The 18,787-nt window shown below is 45.3% G+C and overlaps 1 protein-coding gene across 1 annotated transcript in view; it reads left to right on the forward strand.

The window, feature by feature from the left end:
• The first annotated feature begins 1,522 nt into the window (after window positions 1–1,522).
• sdad1 (SDA1 domain containing 1) overlaps window positions 1,523–18,787 on the forward strand; it is a 39,470-nt gene continuing 22,205 nt past the window's right edge. Inside the window, exons 1-22 of the mRNA XM_066646368.1 lie at window positions 1,523–1,817; window positions 2,372–2,476; window positions 2,659–2,757; window positions 2,887–2,997; window positions 3,936–4,007; window positions 5,006–5,106; window positions 6,289–6,346; window positions 6,447–6,521; window positions 6,826–6,927; window positions 8,693–8,762; window positions 8,884–8,987; window positions 9,364–9,421; window positions 10,010–10,068; window positions 10,384–10,460; window positions 11,713–11,810; window positions 11,946–12,022; window positions 12,982–13,108; window positions 13,207–13,301; window positions 13,559–13,740; window positions 14,644–14,728; window positions 15,247–15,408; window positions 17,432–17,468. Coding sequence (XP_066502465.1) covers window positions 1,728–1,817; window positions 2,372–2,476; window positions 2,659–2,757; window positions 2,887–2,997; window positions 3,936–4,007; window positions 5,006–5,106; window positions 6,289–6,346; window positions 6,447–6,521; window positions 6,826–6,927; window positions 8,693–8,762; window positions 8,884–8,987; window positions 9,364–9,421; window positions 10,010–10,068; window positions 10,384–10,460; window positions 11,713–11,810; window positions 11,946–12,022; window positions 12,982–13,108; window positions 13,207–13,301; window positions 13,559–13,740; window positions 14,644–14,728; window positions 15,247–15,408; window positions 17,432–17,468 — 2,044 coding nt within the window. The 5' untranslated portion in view covers window positions 1,523–1,727. The remainder of the gene's footprint in view (window positions 1,818–2,371; window positions 2,477–2,658; window positions 2,758–2,886; window positions 2,998–3,935; window positions 4,008–5,005; window positions 5,107–6,288; window positions 6,347–6,446; window positions 6,522–6,825; window positions 6,928–8,692; window positions 8,763–8,883; window positions 8,988–9,363; window positions 9,422–10,009; window positions 10,069–10,383; window positions 10,461–11,712; window positions 11,811–11,945; window positions 12,023–12,981; window positions 13,109–13,206; window positions 13,302–13,558; window positions 13,741–14,643; window positions 14,729–15,246; window positions 15,409–17,431; window positions 17,469–18,787) is intronic.

Raw genomic sequence — 18,787 nt, forward strand, 5'->3', positions numbered from 1 at the left:
ATGAATGTTATAACACATTTTAATTGACATTTATTTACAATGTTCAGGACTGTAACAGCAACTAATAAAAACCATTTATTGTTATTCATTCTTTCATCTTTAACCCCTTCATCCTGTTCCGGCGTCTGTGGGGCTGGGCTGGGGAAGGGCAGGGCTTACCGCAGATGGAACTGGTTACAAACTGATGACTAAGTGGTGCTAAAGACGTGTGCACAGCGGCTCCTTGATGCCCACAGGTCAGATGAAACGTCCTGGAGTCCAGAACGAGCGGCCAAGAGTTTTTAGTGTGGGGCGGTTCAGTGTGTGAAGATGTCAGGCACAGTCCTGTATCACGAAGAAAACCTCTGTTTTCACCCACATCCTTTAGTGTGTGTAAGAGTTTTGTTTTGTGAAGTGAGTTTCTGCAACTTGGGACGTCAGGAATATACACCTCCAGTCTCCAGAACATCCCGTGACAGTCCGAGATCGACCCAGCTGTGTATGAAATGCATTTCTGACTCCTCCTACTGAAGGGTCTGGAGCCGACCCTGAAACACTGGCCACAAGAATAGAACACACCCTCAGTCACAGGTCACACACACACACACCCCTGTGGACAGTTTAATACAGTTACAGTGTGTGTGTGTGTGTGTGTGTGTGTGTGTGGACTGTGACTGAGGGTGTGTTCTTGCCTTGTGCCCAGTGTTCCAGGGTCAGCTCCAGACCCTTCGGTAGGAAGGAACACCAGGAGGAAACCCACACTCCTCACAGACAGTGACCCGAGGAGAGGATCCCACCCAGGACCGAATGAAAAGATAAGATTCCTTTGACAAAACTGAGCAGAGATCAACAGTGCTTTCCACACACACAAGTAAATAACTAAAGGAAAACTATAACGTGCCGAGTTTAAGGAAGTTTAGGAGAATCACCCTTATGTCTCCTGAGCCACTACGGAGCAACCTTTGAGCAATAAAATGTTCATTTCAAATTAAACGTTTGTTATTAATTTGATATATTTGACACACTGAGTTTTTTTTCTTATTTATGTTTAATGTTTAAAAGGTTTATTTTTGCCACAAATCAAACTCCACTGAGAGCAAGGAGACGGAGGACCACTGTTGATCCACTGAGGGCAGAGGTGGAGGTGCACTAGTGTTTTACACAGCGTTTTCTGGGCGGACCACTGCTGATTAAACAGAATTTTAGACAAAATGCCACATTTTAGCACTTTTCCATTCACAGTGTAATTTACATTTTTCTCCTTCATTAGGTTCTTTTTGTTATTCTTTATAAATAAGATCAGTAAATAATTTAAATCCAGCACAGTGTCATCATTTTTATCATTTAATCATTTTATATCAGTCTTACACTCATTATTATATCTCTCAGAGTTGTTGGTGATATTTGTATTAGTGTGTTTTCCAGAATAAAAGTCTCTGTGAATGTAAAGATTATAAGTGAGTTCTATCCGGTACAGGACAGTGATCTGAGTCTGAGTCTGTCTGGGTCCGTAGGCCACGGGGGTGGAGCTACAGCGGGAGAGCAGGCCACGCTGAGAGAGCTTCCGGTCCTCACTCTGTTTTTTTCGCAACGTCTTTCTCCCGGCGTTCAGTTTGTCCCTCCGTTAACCCCGTAGTCCTCTGACGTCAGACTGTGTATCATGGCGCTGCCCTGGTGAGCCACGCTGTGTGTTATTAAAGAACAAAGTCTAAACTAATACAGAAGAGGAAACAAACTCCAGCGGAGACATGTCGGGCCGACACAACAACAAACTGCCCACCAACCTGCCCCAGCTGCAGAACCTCATCAAGAGAGACCCCGCGTCCTACACCGAGGAGGTAAACACACACGCCGTGAACAGTTCTGTGACATACAGCCTTTAACATCGCACTTCCACACAGAGGAGCCTTCAGGGCGACGTCGTCTTCACTCTAACGTTCACTGTGTGTCCAGGAGAATGAAGTAATACGTGGAACTGTGTTCTCTCTAATGGAGCTCATCCCAGTCTTTAGGGTGGAGCTAGAGTGGTGTTTGTGGCCCTAACCTTACACACATTTATGTACATCCTCTCAGCTCCAATGACCAGTACAATTACAGACTGTAGTCCTTCTGTTGCTCTGCATACTTTGTTCCCCTCCCTTTGCTGTGTTAGTGTGTGTTGTGCTGGTGTAGAGTGGATCAGACACAGCAGTGCTGCTGGAGTTTTTAAACCCTGTGTCCACTCTGTGAGACACTCCTCCCTCGTTGGTCCACCTTGTAGATGTAGAGTCAGAGACAGAGACAGTAGCTTTGTGTTTGTTGTCCTCTAGTTGTTTATCGTTTCTCTCTTTCTCTCTCTCTCTCTTTCTCTTTCTCTCTCTCTCTCTCTCTCTCTCTCTCTCATATTTTCCAGTTCCTGCAGCAGTTCCGGCACTATCAGTCCAACCTCCAGATCTTCAAACACCAGCCCGACAAACCCAGCAAGGACCTGTCCGAGCTGGTGATGTTCCTGGCCCAGGTCTGGTCCACGTTTTCTTCTTTGGCTTCTGTTCAGAGGGGATTTAATTTAAAATATATTACTACACTGCTTTTCTGTGGGATTAATGTAACATGAGCTTATTGCTGGTTTTGTAGCATTGGATTTGTATAAAGAAGAGTCCTAGCACACAGTAAAATCTTCGCCCGGTTGTTGCTCCGCAGGTCGGACACTGCTATGTGGAGGAACTGTCCAACTTCCCCAAAGAGCTGACGGAGCTCCTGTTAAATCACCACACGGTTCTGGATTCGGACCTCAGGATGGTGAGAGCGCTGTTTTGTGTGTGGCACGGATGGTTTTGGGCTGTAGAACATTGGAACTGTGTTCTCTGGAGTGATGAGTTTTTTCTCTCTCTCTCTCTCTCTCTCTCTCTCTCTCTCTCTCTCCTCTAGACGTTCTGTAAAGCTCTGATCCTGTTGAGGAATAAGGACCTGATCGAACCCTGCAGCCTCCTGGAGCTGTTCTTTGAGCTGCTGCGCTGCCACGATAAACTCCTCAGGAAGGTAAAGCTTGCTCTCTCTCTCTTGCTCTCCCTTTCTCTCTTTCTCTCCGGTGTCTCTCCCTCGCTCTCTTTCTCTCCGGTGTCTCTCCCTCGCTCTCTTTCTCTCCGGTGTCTCTCCCTCGCTCTCTTTCTCTCCAGTGTCTCTCCCTCGCTCTCTTTCTCTCCAGTGTCTCTCCCTCGCTCTCTTTCTCTCCGGTGTCTCTCCCTCGCTCTCTTTCTCTCCGGTGTCTCTCCCTCGCTCTCTTTCTCTCCGGTGTCTCTCCCTCGCTCTCTTTCTCTCCGGTGTCTCTCCCTCGCTCTCTTTCTCTCCGGTGTCTCTCCCTCGCTCTCTTTCTCTCCGGTGTCTCTCCCTCGCTCTCTTTCTCTCCGGTGTCTCTCCCTCGCTCTCTTTCTCTCCGGTGTCTCTCCCTCGCTCTCTTTCTCTCCGGTGTCTCTCCCTCGCTCTCTTTCTCTCCGGTGTCTCTCCCTCGCTCTCTTTCTCTCCGGTGTCTCTCCCTCGCTCTCTTTCTCTCCGGTGTCTCTCCCTCGCTCTCTTTCTCTCCGGTGTCTCTCCCTCGCTCTCTTTCTCTCCGGTGTCTCTCCCTCGCTCTCTTTCTCTCCGGTGTCTCTCCCTCGCTCTCTTTCTCTCCGGTGTCTCTCTCTCCCTCGCTCTCTTTCTCTCCGGTGTCTCTCACTCTCTCGCTCTCTTTCTCTCCGGTGTCTCTCACTTTCTCTCTCTCTCTCTCTCTCTCTCTCTCTCTCTCTCCGGTGTCTCTCGCTCTCCCTCTCTCTTTCTCTCCGCTGTCTCTCGCTCTCCCTCTCCCTCTCTCTTTTCTCTTTCTCTCCAGTGTCTCTCTCTCTTACTCTCGGTGTCTTTATTATTATGTCTAATCTCTTTTATACGTTTACATTTCTAAGATTAAGTTTATTTCTCCGTACTCCTCTGATTTCTCTCCACAGACGCTGTACACTCACATTGTGACGGACATCAAGAACATCAACGCTAAACACAAAAACAACAAACTCAACACAGTGAGTGCTCTTGTGTTCCATACAGACGCAGTGGTGTGTGTGTGTGTGTGAGGCGTCGGGGTGTGTTCAGTAGAGCACTGCACTGATCATACAGTATTTCAGACTGATCCTTACGTCTTTTCAGACGAACACAAACGAACAGCGTCTCGTGATCTGAATAAACTCATGAAACTCAGACAACAATCACACAACTAACCAAAGACTGCTTTGAAACCTGTGAAGCTCCACCACATCTTTGCTAACGGATGCTAAGTTAATGTCAGTGGAGTTCAACACGCTTGCAGGAGAACCCTAAGTGCTCAGTTCCAGATGAACACATTGGCTTTGTGCTGAGTCACTAGGGGCGAGGGAGGCCCATCTTTCCTTCAAACACAGACAGAGAGAGAATGAGTTATGCTTTTCACAATCAGAATCTTTAATTATCATTAATGATGGCACAGCTGTCCTTAGGATGTGGAATACAGTCTGAATGTCCTATAGAGTGGCATCTGCGCTGGGTGAAACAGCTCCTTCAACACCGACCACCGTTCACCCGCTCGTCCCTGCTCTGAGGGGGTAATGAGCAGCTCCAGAAAGAGGGGGAACAAAAGCCTGTGAACTGTCTCCTCGCTGTTACTCCCCCGCTGCAGAACCGCACGGGGCCAGCTCCGGAGCTGAGCATGAGGATCATGAGGAACATAGGAAACGGAGAAGAGGTGCCGTAGTCGAAAATAATGCGCTTTATTTCAGCCCCGGAGCGGCTGCTGTGTTACTGGTGACTCATCACCAGGGATCATCACGTGATCTCCTAATGATACGGACAGTGTTTAGTCATCAAACTACAAACCAGATAAAGTCCTGCAGCTAACGCAAAAGGTGAGCGGCTGCTTAGCATAGGCCTGTATGATTAATGCTTGGCTGTAGTGACAGGGATACTGTACTGAACTGGTCTTGTAAAGCGCTGTATAAATGTAAGTCACAGCAGAACATCAGTTTTCTCATTACCCCTCTTTCCACAGACTCTGCAGAACTTCATGTACACGATGCTGAGAGACTCCAATCCCATCGCAGCCAAGATCTCTTTGGATGTTATGGTGGACCTGTACAAAAGAAACATCTGGTAAAACAGCTTTTTTTAAATACTTGTTTAATACTGAATTTTTTTCCCAGTTATTAGAGGTCTCCAGTTCACTGAGTCTCCCCACACAACATCTCGGCGAGCTGGAGGAGTATGCAAACTGCACAGATCTGTCACATCAGCTGACACGTCCGTGCTGGTTAGCACCATGGACATTGAATGTGGGAGAGGGGCTCCCATCCACCTAGAGAGCAAGACCAGTCGAATCCCATTTCAGCCCTTGCCCTTTCCACTTAGCCCCACCCCTCTTTTTTACCTAGACTCAAAGTAGGGCTCTTAGTTCTTGTCGGGATGGAGGGGTGGGGTGAAGTATGTGGCGACATGGCCCTTCAGAAAGAGATTTTTCAGAGTCACGCTCCAAATGGAGGGTTATGATGCCTTGTGAATCAGCGGCGAGACGCTGTGCAGCGCCCTAAGTAACCCACAGGTGTCAGTGTTTCCTCCTTTAAACTCTACGATCCTCAGTGTATTCTCTGAGTTTAATGTAGTTTCAGTGGATAATGGCCCTTTACTTTAGAACGAGCTGAAAACAGCACGAGGAGCAGCTGAGGTCTCAGGAGTTAGCTGTAAATTTCCAGTTCCACCTTAAATAGTGAATCAATTACATTCTAGCACCTGACGTTAATGCAATATTTAAGGTGGAACTGAAGGTTTGATCAGAACTCTGCAGAATGAGAATCTGAGCTGAGCTCCATGTCACAGAAGAGTGAGGAGAGGGGGGTAATCTCTAATTGTGGAACTCTTCTGAAGGAGAATGAGGCTCTAAATGTAACTAAAGTCCAGCAGCTCCTCTGATATCACTGCAGACTGGTGCAGAGCTGCTACAGAGCGGCGCTAGTCGCCTGGGAATGAAACGAAAAAATAAGAAATGGGATTCACGCTGGGTCTCCAGGCTTTGGACAGCTGAGACGTCACGTGGATTCTAATTTTATTCCATAAAAAAACACACTATGTTAAGGATGATCAGCGATCTACAGATGGTTCAGTGGACGCAGGGTGTGTGAAGGTTTCTGCAAATACTATGCCATTTTATATAAAGAACTTGTATAAAGGGATCCTGGAAATATCCCCTTCCACATACAGAGGGCACTGTGCACTATTATGTGGCTCTGTGTTTCTAAAGCTGCTGTTGTTTTAAATAATCTTCTTCATTTCTTTGACTAGGAACGATGCCAAAACAGTGAACGTCATCACAACAGCCTGCTTCTCCAACGTCACGAAGGTACGACTTACCTTTACTCTCTCCGCTTTCACTGTCCTCCTCTTTCACTCATTTCTACTGCTGTTTTTATTTATATCGTGGTGTTTGTGTTTGTGTCCAGATCCTGGTGGGGGCGCTGACGTTTTTCCTGGGTAAAGATGAAGAGGAGAAAAAAGACAGTGATTCAGAGTCGGAGGTGTGTTGAAGCATTGTGTTCATAAACAAGTCAAGGACTGCACACACAGTTTGTATAAACGGGACGATCTGGGGCGGTTACATATGAGCTAAAGGCTGTGGAGCGGTGGAACTGTGTTCTCTGGAGTTACGGAGCTCATCCGGTGATGATTGTTGTCCAAATGAATCATCAACACCAGCGCCTGAGCTCGGTCGTGTCTGTGGCTGAATGTTTTAAACCTTTTCTACTTTGCTGTTAATGACTTTAAACACTAAGCGCTTCCTTTTCCCCCTGATTTCTGATCAAACGAATCTCTGGTTTCCAGGACGATGGACCCACGGCCCGAGATTTAATGGTCCGATACTCCACTGGAAGGAAAACATCCAAGAACAAGAAGAAGCTGGAGAAAGCCATGAAAGTTCTGAAGGTACCTGAGCCTCACTGTTTATAACTGTGTGGCTGGTGGGGGTAAAGAGGTGTACTCTTATCACTGATGCACTGAACAGACAGCTATTGGCCAGAAACAAACGAAATTCAGGACACAGTCTGTCCAAGAACAGAACATTTTAAAAAGCTGTTAATAACATACACTTCCTTACACCTGAGCTTCATCATAGAGCAGTCCGTTCCACCAAAAAATGCACATATTCTTCTTTATAGAATGTTCGCTTCCACCTTAAATGGTGCAGGAGTTACGTCCTAGTGGCTAGGCACAGAAACCTTACTGCTGCACACTTTACGGTCAACTGGCACCATTCATTCATTATCTGTAACCCTTATCCAGTTCAGGGTTGCGGTGGGTTCAGAGTCTACCTGGAATCATTGGGCGCATGGCAGGAATACACCCTGGAGGGGGCGCCAGTCCTTCACAGGGCAACACACACACACACACACATTCACTCACACACTCACAATCTCCAATCCACCTACCAACCTGTGTTTTTGGAGCGTGGGAGGAAACAGGAGCACCCGGAGGAAACCCACGCAGACACAGAGAGAACACACTACGCTCCTCACAGACAGTCACCCGGAGGAAACCCACGCAGACACACGGAGAACACACCACACTCCTCACAGACAGTCACCCGGAGGAAACCCACACAGACACAGGGAGAACACACCACACTCCTCACAGACAGTCACCCGGAGGAAACCCACACAGACACAGGGAGAACACACCACACTCCTCACAGACAGTCACCCGGAGGAAACCCACACAGACACAGGGAGAACACACCACACTCCTCACAGACAATCACCCGGAGGAAACCCACACAGACACAGGGAGAACACACCACACTCCTCACAGACAGTCACCCGGAGGAAACCCACACAGACACAGGGAGAACACACCACACTCCTCACAGACAGTCACCCGGAGGAAACCCACACAGACACAGAGAGAACACACCACACTCCTCACAGACAGACACCCGGAGGAAACCCACACAGACACAGGGAGAACACACCACACTCCTCACAGACAGTCACCTGGAGCGGGAATCGAACACACAACCTCCAGGCCCCTGGAGCTGTGTGACTGCGACACCTAACTGCTGTGCCACCGTGCCGCTCCCAACTGGCACCAGCTTTATTAAATTGTCCAGTGTACCTTATATGGCTCAGCAGTAAGATCATGGCACTAATCCACATTTAATGGGACAGCAGTTTATGCCTAAACTTTGTAAATGAATATTCCTTTCCACCTTAAATGGTGGACTGACATATAACTTTTATTTATCTTTCTAATCCACCTTAAATCAATCTGCCGCTATGTTCTGGTGCTAAAGCTTCTTATTTGAATGTTGCATTCCAACTGAAATGGGGCAGCGTTGGGATTGGTGAGATTGTTAAGGTGGACTAGAACATTCAAATAAGGTTCAGACACCAGAGTGTACATTTATTTGGAAATTTCAAATAAAATATTGTTAAAATTGATTTGCACTTGCGCCTGTGGTTTCTGCACCATGTGTAAAGTTAATATTTAGGCCCCTTTCATCTTCATTAGTTTATGTGCATTAAAAAGTAAAATTACCTTTCAACCAGCTTGTTTTTACATGAACATTTATATTTATTTATACATTTATTTATTAAATGTATTGTTTGTATCTGGACTGAATTTTTTTGGTCGTCATCATTTTAACTCTAATGTTGTTAACTGTAATAAGATCTAATCATATTTTTTTTGCCAGAAACATAAGAAAAAGAAGAAGGCGGAAGTCTTCAATTTTTCTGCCATTCACCTGATCCACGATCCTCAAGGTGACCATCTGAAGGAATGACATGAATGTGATTCCTCTCGTTCTTTCTCTCCTCTCTCTGTCTCACTCTGTTTTGTCTTTGTTTCTTGTTAAAATTGGACACCGTTTTGTTTTTGTTCCAGATTTCGCGGAGAAGCTCCTGAAGCAGCTGGAGAGCTCTAAGGAACGCTTCGAGGTGAAGATCATGCTGATGGAGCTCATCTCCAGACTCGTGGGCATCCATGAGGTAAATAAACAAACCCTTGAATGCAGTGGTGTCCACAGTCCGGCCCCTGGACAAATGCGGCCCGCTGTATGAAGTTAATCGGTGATAGCTGCAGTAAAAAACACAAAGGTTTAAAGAGAGAGGGGAGTATCTGCAGCGACATGTTGGATTTTACACTCTCTCTAATCTCCTGCAGCAGTGAATGCTCTAAAGTGAAAGTTAATAAATATTGAGTGTTTTTCATATTTTAATTCCACTGTTAGAATAATATCCTTGGAAAGAGACGGTGTCTCACAGCTGTGCGTTCACTGGTGTGTTTTCTCTCTGCTGTACAGTCCAGTGCTGTTTGAACACAGAATTTATGAATTTATAAGGAGTTATCTGTGTTTTTCTGCAGCTTTTCCTCTTCAATTTCTACCCGTTTGTCCAGCGCTTCCTTCAGCCTCATCAGAGAGGTGAGTACTGACCGTCTCGAGGTACGCCCTGGACCTCTGGACTGTGTTCTTTGTTTTTTCTTGACCCTGAATTAATCTACAGATGTCACCAGAGCTGGTAAACCCCACCCCTCACTGTCCATTATATCAGTGATGGATTAATATGCCTGTGAGGAATAAGGGCTGAAAAAAAAAAAACACCAGAAAAATATATTTGTATTAATTATTTATGACAAAGTACTGTTTTTCAGATTGAATGTGTACTTCTATAAATAAACGTATACGTGTTTATAATGAAGGAGTGTTATGTGATGAGAGGGGCACTGGTTCTCTAACGTCTGTGGCTTTCCCCCTGGGGTCCCCCACGTTAGTTGAATGAGTCCACGTTTTGATCGGTTTGTCAATAATTCCACTTTTAAAAAGAAGCTAAACTGTTAAATAGACATTGTTCATTCATTCATCCAGCTTTACCCTGATCAGTGCTGCACTGATACACGGCCCACGTGCAGTCCCTGGGCACAAGCCAGGATCTCACAAACCGTACCAGCTCTTTTTAAACGGCTCAGTCCGGAAAACACCTGATGTTATTTTCCTTTCCTCGTTTTCCAGAAGTTACAAAGATCCTGCTGTGTGCTGCTCAAGCCGCCCACCAGCTCGTTCCCCCAGAGGTAAATAAAACCCACTCATTAAAGGTGCTGTCCACAGTTTCAATCCATTACACATCCATTCAAGGGGCGGAGCTTCTGAAGCAGCACAGAAGGGTGCAATTCTTTTGCTGTTCAAATATCTACAGCTGTTCTTCAGAATCGTGTACAGCACCTTTTAATAGCGACTCAGGGAATGTACAGATCTGTTCTAATGCTTACTCACGTGAACACACCTTTTAAATGACTAATGGAATAATAAACGTCCTGCGGCGTAGAGCCTGTTTCAGGTGTGTAATGTCGTTGTAATGACCTGAGCCCTCTTTGTTCCTCTCTCAGATCATCCAGCCTGTGATCATGACCATCGCCAATAATTTTGTGACCGACAGGAACTCGGGAGAGGTGATGACTGTAGGGTGAGTAGCTCATTTTTTGGGCTATAATCATTACTGGTGATCTGCTCTGTCCATAAGCGAGTCTCCCACCAATCACACGCAGAGCCCCCAGCCTCAGGACGGCAAGAGCGAGGAGGTGAAACACCCAGGCGCTGTGGGGGCTTGGTTTCGGCGTCGCTCTGGGTGAAATCGGCAAGAGAGCTGAAGATAAATGGAGTCATGACAGGGTCTTTTTTTAAATTCTTTGTTTACAGCGTGGGGTATAATGTGTGTGTAAGTGATGTCTGAGTCGTCCACTGAGCTCGTGAACAGTTTAGATTCTGATTTATTCATTTCTATAACATTCTGTCAAGGCCCCGTCCAGATCCACTGTGCCATAAGGCTGTACTTGAGGCTCTGAGCTCTTTCTGGAGCTTCGTTATCTCGACTCGACCACGGTTCACGCTAAGGGACCAACTCTTCTTGCTTCCAGCTGGGAACTAACTTTTCTGGGGCAGAGACTAATTCATGTTGTTGGAAACTTGCCGACTGGTTCCAAATTAGATTAGAGAACGGGAACCATTCAGTTCCTTTTTTGGTGGAAAACACCGTGTGACTCTGAGGCATCACCAGGGTTTGAACTCTGATGATGGGGACAAGAGTAGAGCGCTCATTTTTCTTCGCGACTTGATTCGACGCCTGAAATTTAGGGCACAGTTCCAGGTAGAAACCAACCAAAATACTTTTATAAAACAGTAAATAAACATAAAAATGTATTGTAACACTTTCTTGTGCAACTAACAATTTCAAATTAAAGCAACAATAGGTAGTATTTTTTTACATCAAAATACATCACAGCTTCAGAATCATTGTAATGAACTGTAATAGGGAACACAAAGCCTCTGTTCTGCTCTGGACTCAGCACTGCAGAAACTGCACTACTTTAGGAGGAGGGTAGGAAACCATCCCCCCTCCCCCTGGGTTTCAGGACAGTGCTGTGTATAAGTGTATTACCCAGGAGCACAAATACCAAGTCTTACCTAGTGCTGCTTTACTGTCTGCCTTCCTTTCAGCTTCTGACTTACTGTGTTCTGTGAATCAAGTGGGGTGTGTGTGTGTTGTTTTAAGGTGGGACCGAGTGAGATTTAATCCACTGAGGGTGCATGTGGAGCTGGCACAGGGAGGTTTGATCACATCGGGGTAGCTTTGGTGCCGTTGGTGGTCCCACAGGACTAGGCTTTCCCAGTGTTGACGCCCTGAATTTAAGGCGGCATTGTCTCTCCTTCTGTGTCAGGATCAATGCTATAAAGGAAATAGTGGCCCGTTGTCCTCTGTCTATGGATGAAGATCTGCTCCAGGACCTCGCTCAGTACAAATCTCACAAAGACAAGAGTGAGTTATATCTGAGTGTTTTACTATTATCTCTGAGCTTTCATCATCAACGTTCATCCAAATCCTGACCGACTTCCACTTGTGTATTATATATGATATTCTGTGTATTAAATACTGTGTGTGTGTGTTGTGCAGACGTGGTGATGTCATCTCGCGGACTGATCCAGCTCTTCAGAGATCTCAACCCCCACATGCTCCACAGGAAGGACAGGGTGAGAACCAAACCTCGTATCTTCACTTTTGCCCTTTCCACGGTTTGCTCTCCTTTAGAAATGAACATCGTGGGGCAGATAGTGTTTTTGTGTGATATTGAGGTGTGTGGGGGTTAGTACCTGCCAGGAGAGGTGCAAGCAAGGACAACGGACCACCAGTTGTAATGGGAACCAAGGTCACATCATCATTATCATCATCGGTGGGCGCTGCTTTGGGCGCTGTGTTCCAGCACTGTGTCTGAATTCAGAGCCAAAGATAAAGGGATAGGGTCAGGACAGAGTCATGGTTAATCCACCGTTTACAGCACGGTGACATCACAGTGAGATACGAGACCCGTGTGGAAATGATGCAGAGCTCTGTCTGTTACAGCCGTCTGCTGAGCTCTAGAACAGAGAGAACAGCGGAGAACAGTGACCAATTAACACACAGATGTTTTTTCTTTCCAAATCCGAAATCAGAAATTGGGTCTTTTCCCATTTCAAAACAAAAATGTCCGTCTGGTTCTCTGCTCTTTTACCCAGAATGCCTTCAAGGGCAATATAACACTGCAAATGGCCTCCAACTCGACTGCACCATAACGTTATTTTGTAAGACTCTGAGCTCTTTCTGGAGCTTTTTACAGTTCACACTGAAGAACCTACTATTCTTTATTTCCAGCTGGGGACAATTTTTCCAGTTCTGGAACTGTTTATTCTGGTGGAAATGTGCAGAACGGTTCAACAGTAGGTTCACAAACGGGAACCGAACCGGTTCCACATCAGTGAGCCTTAGGTGCCTTTGATCTTGTCACCACTTTGGGTCAGTACTGACCACTGTGGGGTGTTCCTAGCATCCAGAACTATCTCGATTTGGCCCTTGCTTCAACATCGAGGGATGAGCGTACGCTCGTGTGATGAATGTGATATGAATGGTTTGTATGTGGTATGTTTGATGATGTAGATTTTTTCTCTGGGGTCAGGGGAAGCCCACCGAGTCGTCGACTGAGGCCAGAATCCAGGACTACGGAGAGCTGGAGGCTAAAGACTACATCCCTGGAGCAGAGGTCCTGGAGGTGGAGGAGGAGCCTAAAGGAGAAGAGGATGAAGGTAACACACACCTTTCAAACACTCACTAATGTCTTTATCCTTTTATACCTTTTGTATTTGAAGGAAAAGCTCTTTTTCTTTTCTCTCTCTCTCTACAGAGGGCTGGGAGAGTGCCAGCATGAGTGAGGATGATGATGATGATGGAGAATGGGTGAATGTGCACCATTCGTCTGATGAAGATCAGGAAGAAGTGGTGAGTGTCCAACTTCACTCTTTGTTCTTGCTTTTATCTGTTCGTTATTTCACACAGATCATGGCATTGTTTGTGACGTGGACTAGATTTTATAGATCTTTCAGGGTTTTAAAGGCCAGACGGCCCCCAAAGGGAAGATGTTTCTTCAGAATACCCACTGTTTTACCAAGTTTAGGCCTCAGTGGATTACAGGAGTTTTAGACTCCACAGTGTGAACCTGGATGAAGTGTCACTACAACGTTGTGTGTGTTTTTAAGGCGGAGAAGCTGCAGAGCATCCCCGCTGAGGAGAGGAAAGCTAAAGCAGCAGCGGTCAGCTCCAGTCGACTCCTCACTCAGGACGACTTTAAAAAGATCCGCCTCGCTCAGATGGCCAGAGACGTCAACTCTGCGCCAGGGAAGGGACAGAAGAGGAAAAAAGAGGACGAGGAGACGGAGAGGTACGGAGACACCGCCTCATGACGAGTCGAGTCTTAATTGGCCATAAGTTTAAAGTGTTTATTAAAATAGGAACATTCTCAAACAACACTGGACCTCATGGACCCTCCAAAATGAATCATAGTCTGTGCACAGCCCACATTTTTGTTGTGTTTTTTCCATCTCTCTTCATATTGATTAGTGTTTCATCTTCGCCAACCAACCGTCACTGATCTGAGTCCACCAATTATTTATAATGCATTTTCACTTGGTCACAATCTCAAGGTGCTACGACAAAAATGAAAACATTACACTTGAAGTTAGACTAAATAAATGAATAAATAACTCATCTGAAGAAGCATTTTAAAGAAGCAAACGGTAGAGGTATTTATTAGAAGCCTTTTCAAAAGAAAATAAAAGTATAGCCACATCTTGCTTAGTGTCAGTTACTTTTACGGAAAAGCCTTTCTTACTAAAATGAATAGGTCTTTATTCTGGTTTTAAAACAAGTCATGACCTGCAGCCAGGGGCTCTGTGTCCCGAATTCCAGCCACAGCAGTAGTGCATTAGTCAGAGTGACCTCTGGTGGGCAGGTAGGGGAACAACAACAACAACAAGAACAAAGCAGCAGCTCTGTCCCAGAGTGTCCCAGAGTGTCCCAGAGTGTCCCAGAGTGTCCCAGAGTGTCCCAGAGTGTCCCAGAGTGTCCCAGAGTGTCCCAGAGTGTCCCAGAGTGTCCCAGAGTGTCCCAGAGTGTCCCAGAGTGTCCCAGAGCTTCTGGATCTTTGATCAGTTTCTTACATTATTTACATTGATTTTAACCTTGTGATGCTTAATACACATTGCTCATTATATGTTGTTTGTATCAAAACCCATATGAACTGAGAATCCAGACAGTGATGTTTATGGTGATTGTTGTGTTTCAGAGGGGAGCTGCTCACACTCCGAGACATCGAGCGTTTACACAAGAAACCCAAATCAGACAAAGAGACCAGACTGGCCACAGCTATGGTGAGAATCGTCACACACACACACACTTTCACAGTATGAGATCTGCTGCACTGCTCCCACTACACGACATGTATCCTCTGATGCGTGGTTTGTAAAGTTGGAGTATAGCAATCAGCACAAACAGTGCTCCCACGCTCCCCGACATCCCACTGTGTCGTCAGAAAATAAACATGAGGAGCATTTATCACACGCCAAACTGGAGCCAGAGCTGTTTCTGAAACAACAAAGAAAAGCTATGTTTTTAGCAAAGCTGCCAGTTTTATTTCTTTATCACCATCCTCCACAGCTTGAATAATCGTCATAGAAAAACTACTTGGGTGTAAGGATGCTCTGGAGCAGTTTGACGGGAGCCTAAGGGCAGTGTCAGTCCTGGGATAGAGGGGGGACCAAAAGCCCAACACTAAGCAATCTTTCAAAACAGACTCTTAGACTGAGGTGTTTGGAAAGATTGCTGGACTCTCTGTTGTTTTCGTCCTTGGACTCTGCTTTGTTTTTCTTGACTTTGTCCTCCTCCTCAGGCCGGAAGGACGGACAGGAAGGAGTTTGTGAGGAGGAAGAGTAAACTGAACCCGTTTGCCAGCACCAGCAACAAGGAGAAGAGGAAGAAGAAGAACTTCATGATGATGAGGCAGAGTCAAAACGTCCGGACCAAAGGCAAACGCTCCTTCAGAGAGAAACAGGTAAAACAGGAGAAACAGAGCTGCCCACAGTGTTTACTGATATGTCCAGAGAGGTCTTGTGATGGTTTATTTAGCTTCAGTGACAGTGATGTAGTGGTGTGTTGTGCTTTTCCACTGCATGAACCCTACATGACTCAGCTCGGCCCTTTAGCTTTTCCACTGGCCAAATCTGGTCCTTGGAGTCGACTCGGTACTAAATGGTGAGGTGTAAACCCTGCAGAGTACTGATTGGCCAGAGACCTGTCAATCATCACGAAACGCAGCGCTCCAGCACAAACTCACTGCTTGTAAAACCTCTGAAGCTACAGCAGCGTTCACGTTTGTGTTTATCCGATTCACAGCAGCAGCTCGTAACATTCCCCCGAGTGGTTTTGAAGATGCTCAAACGCTCCTTGGGTCGGTGGCTGGAAAATCTCCAGCGAAAACTGATCTGGGGTGGAGCCTTGTTCAGTCCAAACAACACGGTTTTCAAAGTTCCCGTTAGAGACGGGTTTTGGGACGTCACCGTCTCCATATCATGGGGGAGAAAAAAAGCAAGTCGAGTCGAGCCAATCCACTGCAGTGGAAAGGCACCAAGAGTGTGTTTTGCTCTGGTGGATCAGACACAGCAGTGGTCCACCTTGAGTGTAAAGTCAGAGACAGTAGCTCACCTGTTGCTGCAAATTTTGTGTTGTTCCAGCAGCACTGTTGGGTCTGGCCCAATCATAACAGCCTTAAAGGCTAAGCACCACTTAATGACCCTCCATGAATATTCCACATTATTGTAGTTACTGACAGATATAAGTATGAATTAAAATGAAAATAGCAGCTTAATTTGCTTTAAAACTGACAATTTTATTAAACTGACGGAAAAACCCGAGCTCTCTACGGAAATTCTCGAACGCGACCGTGACGTCACTGGTGGACAACAGCTGAACAACGCCGCGTTAAAACACCATTACGACTGACTGTTATGACAGTATCTAGCTAAATAACCAACATTATTCATGACAATAGCCTAGCAATAAGCTAAACTCAAATGTAGAGGTACCGTTATTCTTGTAAATGTGATCGAAGTCGAACTCGAATTCATCCGACACTATAAACCTCCGTAATGCAGCTACGTAGCCGAGTATAATCTGAGCCACCGAGTTTAGCGAGTCAAGCTAACGCTAACTAACACCAACTAAAACAGGCGAAGTGAGTGTCCTTACCCTGTTTACCTCCATGTTACAGAGGCTCTTGAACACCTTTCGTTGGACCAACGGTCTTTTAAACCTTATTCCTTCAATTAGTAAGAAATAACATGTTTTCTGACGATCAATAAACACAAGTTAGGAACTCAAACTCCACTGGATTTATTTGTTTGACTCTTTCATAGAGCTGCTGCTTAGCCTTTAAAGATCACACAGATCCACCAGCCTGAGGGTCTCTAGTGCGGCTAATAAACACTTCCCCCAGGGGGAGCCGGCCGTCCTCTATGGGGTGAACAGGAGGCCAGAGTTTTCAAAAATCTTAGTCCTCACAGATAAATGGCTAGAAAACACTCGTACACACTTTCCAGCCCAGCAGGGGGCCCTCCAAAGGTGTGGAATATTCCTGCTGTGGTGATGTGCGGGTTACTACAGTGATACAGTGCCGCTCCACAGTGTGTCCTTTCCATCCACATTCTCATCTCAGTTACAGTTATTCATTTCCCATACGTTAATCCTGACACACACCTCATTCTGTTACGGCTCAACCCTAGACTCTATCAATGGCTTTAGGTTTTATTTGTGTGTGTTAAATGTTTTATCTGTTGTTAATGATACATTGTGATCAGTGTAATATCAGAATAACACGAGTGTGGCCTGGGTTCAGTAAATGGTTTCTGAAGGATTTTACTGATGCACTCAACCGAAGTCCGACTCATTTTTTTAAAAAAAGTTAGATTTATACAGTTTCTCTTTTGTAATTGTTTCTATTTACATCACACCTATTGTTTATTATCAAATCAAGATATTTCTTCAGTTAAAACTGTTTTTTTCTGGTTGTTTTACCTCAGATTGCTCTCAGAGATGCGCTGCTAAAGAAGAGGAAATTCAAATGAGTCTCAGGAAAGAACTGTGAGGACCATTCGCCTCAGCCTGAGCTCACTCTGAATTCTGGACTGATTTGTTGTGTTTAGAACCCTGTATTAAAAACCTTTTACAGTTAAACAACGTGGCGTTGTGTATAGCATTTCTTTCTTGGGTCAGAGCCTGTGTGGTGTTCCCAGGCCCCAGTGGCTAAATCCTAACAATGCTCCAAGAAAGAACAATAGGGGAAGCGGCCTCCTGGGGCCAGAGCTCACTGATGGTGGAGGGAGCGATAGCGAGTCTGTGTGGTCCGATCTCACAGAAGAGCACACACTCTTGAAAGAGTTAGAACCAGGTCAGAACACACATTTAAAGTGCTACTGTAAGTATTAATGTTATACGAAGTGCTGTATGGTCAGTGGGTGTAATAATTGAGTAACTAATGCTTTGTTTGATCAGTGCAAACGTTACAAACCTGATCTCTTATTGGAAGCAGAAATAAAGTGTAATGATAAACTAGGAGCTCAGAGAGAGAGATGTTAAAGTTTAAGAGCGGTTTTGCTGATAACAGGTGAAAGAATGTCAGTCATGTGGCTTTTAGGGGAGAATAAGTGCTGACATGTTTTTCAATCATTTTACAGCTATGGTCAATGCTTCATGGAAAATAAATCCATCTCATACACAGCACCACTGCTTTCAGGAGAGAGCCATAAACTGAGATTATTCGTTTTGTTTAATATGTCCAGTGTGTGGTGGGTAAGTGTGCATACAAGGATTTCCAGAACAGACGTTTCCTGACCTGGAGAACCGGAATAAAGACTATATTAAACCTGAGAGTTAAAGACTAGGAATGTACAAAATAAGTAATTACAGGTGCTGGTCATGAAAAAGTTGATTTATTTCAGTAATTTCATTCAAAAAGTGAAACTTGTGTATTACACTCATTACACACAGACTGATATAGTTCAAGTGTTTATTAATTTTAATTTGATGATTATAACTGACACCTAATGAATACCCCAAATTCATTAAAAAAAAAAAAAGTGTCGTATTGCACCTTCCTCTTCACAATACGCCATAGATTTTCTATGGGGTTAAGGTCAGGTGAGTTTTCTGGCCGATTAAGGACAGGGAGACCATGGTCCTTCAACCAGGTACTGGTAGCTTTGGCACTGTGTGCAGGTGCTAAGTCCTGTTGGAAAATGAAATCTCCATAAAGTTGGTCAGCAGCAGGAAGAATGAAGTGCTCTAAAACTTCTTGGTAGATGGCTGTGCTGACCTTTGACCTCAGAAAACAGTGGACCAACACCAGCAGATGACATGGCAACCCAAACCATCACTGA

This window comes from Hoplias malabaricus, chromosome 15 (genome assembly GCF_029633855.1).
Source record: "Hoplias malabaricus isolate fHopMal1 chromosome 15, fHopMal1.hap1, whole genome shotgun sequence".
Lineage (NCBI taxonomy): Eukaryota > Metazoa > Chordata > Actinopteri > Characiformes > Erythrinidae > Hoplias > Hoplias malabaricus.